The sequence below is a fragment of the Montipora foliosa genome, chromosome 14, assembly GCF_036669935.1.
Source record: "Montipora foliosa isolate CH-2021 chromosome 14, ASM3666993v2, whole genome shotgun sequence".
In the NCBI taxonomy this organism is placed as follows: domain Eukaryota; kingdom Metazoa; phylum Cnidaria; class Anthozoa; order Scleractinia; family Acroporidae; genus Montipora; species Montipora foliosa.
The window spans coordinates 19,573,998-19,578,997 of NC_090882.1; the positions used below are offsets into that span (position 1 = coordinate 19,573,998).

At 39.2% G+C, this 5,000-nt stretch overlaps 1 protein-coding gene across 3 annotated transcripts in view; it reads left to right on the forward strand.

Moving 5' to 3' along the window:
* Positions 1–5,000, forward strand: part of LOC137985578 (myosin-IIIb-like) — a 78,592-nt gene that overhangs the window by 21,277 nt on the left and 52,315 nt on the right. For 2 of the 3 annotated variants that reach the window (XM_068833199.1, XM_068833200.1), the window contains exons 2-3: positions 1–184; positions 4,272–4,567. The exon at positions 1–184 is cut by the window's left edge and continues 1,785 nt beyond it. In XM_068833199.1, coding sequence (XP_068689300.1) covers positions 106–184; positions 4,272–4,567 — 375 coding nt within the window. In that variant the 5' untranslated portion in view covers positions 1–105. Of the gene's footprint in view, positions 185–3,740; positions 4,161–4,271; positions 4,568–5,000 lie in introns of those variants that run through there. The other variant, XM_068833201.1, reaches the window with a different exon arrangement.

Genomic DNA, 5,000 nt, shown 5'->3' on the forward strand with positions numbered 1-5,000 from the left:
CGCTGGGTCAACTGAACGGTATGGCTTGTACAACTTTGAAAGCCCCAAGTGTGGGCTGGTTTTCTTGTAATTTTTCTCCAGTTCATAATCGCTGAAGCTGCTATTATGCCAAAACGCTTCAGCGAGAAGCGCTCTACTCGATGCAGAGACAAGTTCAGCTACATGGGATCAGACCCTGCAAAACGTAAGCATAATCATCTCTGTTATGTTTCTGAAGTAAGCGGAGTTACACTTTATTTGTTTAATTCTTTTGTTTGCCATGAATAATACAAAATAATTTGCAAGTAAGATTGAAGAAAGCCTTAGAAGTTGAAGTCTTTTTGTCAGACCACCTCTTTGTTTCTGAGCGAATTGTTTAATAAAAAACGATTGATCTCCGGCTTGAGTTGAATGCGATGACAACTTGTCGGTGTTTATGATAATTAAACTTCAGCTTTTTACTCGCAGGTATTGAGTAGAATCACTGACGCTAACAGGGCTGAAAGTGAGGAAACGCTGCAACTTTTCGTGCAACTTGTCTCGCATTTCCCAATGTAACACACCGTTACCTTGCAACGGCCAAAAGCGTTACGAAACCAGTTTCAGAAACCGTTGCGGAAAGTAGAATTGAGTTCTACTTTCCGCAATGGTTGCAACGAATGTTTTAACCATTGCGCAGTGTAACATCTGTTCTGCAACTTTTGTCGAAGCCAATGAAAAGGTTCCTTTGACCTCATTTGATCATAGAAACGAGAAAGGTTGCATGAAACGTTGCTCAGTGTAACATTAGTAAAACAATTTGTTTCGTAATGTGAGAACGTTTGTAGAAATGGCGCTGTGAGATAGCTTGCACGAAAAATTGCACAGTGTAACAGTGCGTTTAGGCTTCGCTTTCCGAGTAAAGCGGTTTGTTAACGAAACATAGACTGCGAGATAAGTGCTTTCCTTCATTAAAATAGGCATAACTGGAAGGCTATGTTCCGTCGCTAACTTTCAGAGATAATCGCAAAGTTCTTTCACATTAACGAAACGCTTTTGAACAGACTTTGTTTACTTGCTTGCTTTCAATAGTTTTGTTTTTAGAGAATTGAAACAGTTTGTGAATGTTAAATTTGAAAATTTCAGTTTGGACCTCCGCTTGCTTCAAATTAAAATCGGAACATTTTTCCGCCTTTTACGGTCTGTTATGTAATATCGCTGACTCTTACTGTTATAACCATAAATTATTTACAAGCTGCAATCATGAAAGTACTTTCCTCACAGTAAGGTAGGTGTTAAAAATGTTTCTCTTTGTTTATAAAAGTCGCTAAAGGGCTTCAAATCACCCTGGCTCTGGCTTCCAGTGGTAGCCAACTGAATTACTCTTTTTGGAGGTAAGAAATCTTCCCGTAATTCCCCTCTGGTGCGCACTGACTTCGATCTAAGTTATTTAACGGAACAACAACTCAGTTTCATGGCGCATTGATATATTTCAGTTGTGGACTAAAACGAAATTTTGTTATTCCGGTGAAGCCCATTTTTAAGTTAAAAATCAGTTTTTCGTCCGCGTTTAGTAAGCATTACAAAGTCCTTGGAAGCACACATTAAACGATTCATGGTGCTTTGAATATGATTCTGTTTTTGACAGTGCCAGCTCGATATCAAACACATTTTAACCTTCAAACAAAACACTGAATGGACTGAACGGGAAAGTCTGATTTATTTAAAATTCTTAAGGGTCTTAATTAATTTGTGAAAGTTGGAACCTAAATCAGTTCCCGAAACTTTCCGTCAGAGCGAAATGGATGACGTAGCTGACCTTTGATCAAAATGTGTCGTCGTGAGTCATCATTAACGCTCACTTTAATAGGAGAGCACTCTTGAAGCAATGGCTATTCCAGTTAGTTCGGTTGCGAATTCACGAGTTTGAGTGCAAAATGCGTTTCACGTTTTGTTTCAAACATTAGGTGATGGCAGTTCTTTTCAATTGGCACTGGCTTTACTACAGCGCTAACTTGAACTTAACTTTATTTTGTAAAGAATTTCATTTCTTTTCATGAAAAGACTTAGAATCGGTGACAAACAGGGTTATACTACTTTTTAACATTTAGCTTAGACAAACTGAGTAGCTTCTAAGGAGTGCAGCGTATAGATGGAGCCACTTGAATTTTGAATGAGAAAGCAAATATTTGAGGCAGGCTTACCTCAACACACACTATAATGAAGAGATCACATGCAAATCGTGTCGTGAATATTGTGAATTCACGCAATAGTGCCGGAATAATTTCAACTTAGATTGTAAAAACAAACAATTATTCAAGGCAACGATGTTGCAATTTGATGAAAATATAACGTCGTACTATAGTTCTCATTTCGATAGAGACGCACTTCCTTGACTGAAAATGCGTTAGGTCTCAACGCATAATGGGAGTTTAAGATCTAGGACGCGACGGCAACGAAAACGTCACAAATTTTGCATATTTAATGAGCAAAAACAATAGCTTTGCACGCTCTGCACGTGCATTTTTCATTTTTGTACATTTCTTTCACGTTTTCGGCAAACCTACGACGTGAAATGACTAATTCTCAACTTTTACGGAGAACGTGAACAAAAGGCAGCGAATTTGAATTTTCTGTCGTAGATTCAATACCACACCTACTAATTCAGTTCCTGGGGAGTTACACTAGTTTTTAGAAGTTAGACAAGCCGACATAACGACGAAAAAGATTAATAAACCTGAACTTGCAATTTTAAATGACGGTTTCGTTACCGTCGCGTCGCAGATCTTAAAGTCCCTAATAACGTTTGACGTCATCGTTGAGGACGTGCTTTGCGTAATGAGATTGGAAATCTTGGTAATGTTTTGAGGCACTTTAGTGTCATTATTTAAACATTATAGCGAAGTGTCTTTAAGTGTCTCGTGGTCAGTATGGAAGGCTTCACAAAGCTACGGCACCGGGAATCCTGAAGAGGCTGTCTTCTGACTGAGTGTCTTTGTCCACTGAGCTCTTGAAGAGCTGTTCGAGCCGACCACAAGCAGGAAGATGAGGCTATGGTTTGGCCCTTAGAACGTGTTGTTATTGGCAGACTTTACGTAAAAAGTCAGAAATTTCCGGGTTGCTAAAAATGACCATAAAATATCTTGAAAAAGAAAGGAGCGCTTTCCTTTTGAGTGGAAAAACCAGTCGTTCCCGCAGGACAACAAACGGAACAGTTTTTTCCGGAAAAAAAGGAATAACTTCACTCGTACTCTTCTTTTCTCGTTTTCACCAAAATGACCGGTTTATGGCTGAACTGTTTGCTCCATAATGGAAGACCCCTTGCCTGCAGTACCGAAAACTTTTACCAATTTTTCTGACCTATTGTAGGTTGCCTATTTGGCGGAAATTCCCATCGGTTTTAATTTAGCGCGCTTCCGCGCCGAGCGGAGAATAGGGAACTTAAGCAACGACGACGGCGACAGCACCGAGAACGTCATCTCAAAATATAAATTTGCGTTATTTTAATCGCTTCGTGACTATTTCAACGTTTTTAATATGACAAGAGTGTGGTAATTCCTCAAAGATGACACCAGTCGGAACGGCACTCCATTTTAGGAGAGAAAATGAAAATTTATCCTCAAGTGCTGACGTTCTTCATAAAACCAAAAACTTGGCTATTTCACGTTGTTGTTTTGCTGACGACGGCAAAGAAATGGACAAAAGTGAAAAACGCACGTGCAGGGCGTGCAAAGCTATTGTTTTTACCCACTAAATATGCAAATTCGTGACGTTCTCGCTGCCGTCGCCGTTGTCGTTGCCCAAGCTCCCTAATACTGGGTCCAATTCTCCCAGCATTGAAAAAATATTTTGAGCAACCGGTGCGTAGGTTGTTCGACAACGAAAATATTCTTTAATACTGGATTTTCGAGGTGAACTCCTTCGGTTTAATATTGAGTGATTGAACAAGGCAAAGTATGGCCAAGTATAATATCGGCAGTGGAGCGTGATAAACAAAGGCGACTAAATTCCATGCACGCTGTAGCTCGCGACTTGCTCGCCTCAGCTGTGTATTTTGCATAAAAGCATGGACAACTGCATTTTGTCCTCCAGCCTTCCAACGAACTTTACCGACGAAAAATCAAGTGTTATAAGCTGTTAATTGGTCTTAACCCCTCTTAATATGGCTGAGTTTTCTTTTAGCCGCAAAGAACAGCTGTACGGTAAGATTCCGATGTTTACTTCACTCGATATTCACTAATTATAAATTTATTGTTGGTTGTTTGTCAAGGCTATTCCACGATTAATTTTCCATTAATTTTCTCCGTAATTAGCCATGATGGGAAAGAAAGCTGACTGTCTTAAAGGACTTAGTGCACCAGATGACTGGGAATTAGTGGAGAGCATTGGCGAAGGAACTTATGGTGAAGTATACAAAGCAAAGAACAAAGTTACCGGGGAAATTGCGGCAGCGAAAGTTATCGATTCCATCCACGAGAAAATCGAGGAAGTTCTACCCGAGTTGGACATTTTCAAGAAATATGCTACGCATCCTAACATAGCTGATTTTTACGGGGCTTTTATAAACGTGGACGCTAAAAGAAATGATCAGCTATGGCTAGTTATGGAGGTTAGTGAACTAATTAATATAATCCGATTTTCTTGTAAGCTTCTATTCAAATAAATTAGGCTTAGTCAAAAACTTTGAAAAATGGCTATTGTTTGTGTTGTTGTTTGCATTGGTTTCTACAGGGACAAATATCGATGCGATGGTGCTGTATTAGCGCATGTTAATTTATGGCGTCAAATATAATATTAGGTCCTTAATTCAAAACTCGTTTAGAATAATTAAAGCAGTTATTTTCAGTTTTTCTCATGAATATGAGTTTCAAGGGAGCCGAATTTTCAACGTAAACTATTTTAGTGTGATTGACGTCCATTAGGTGGTTTGCAGCTATTCTCTAGAGAGACAGATAGTACAATTAAATTGCTGGTGGACGAGCAATTAAGGAGCTAATGAGAGATCGTTTGTTTTCGTCCGATGGTGATGATGTAACATGAAA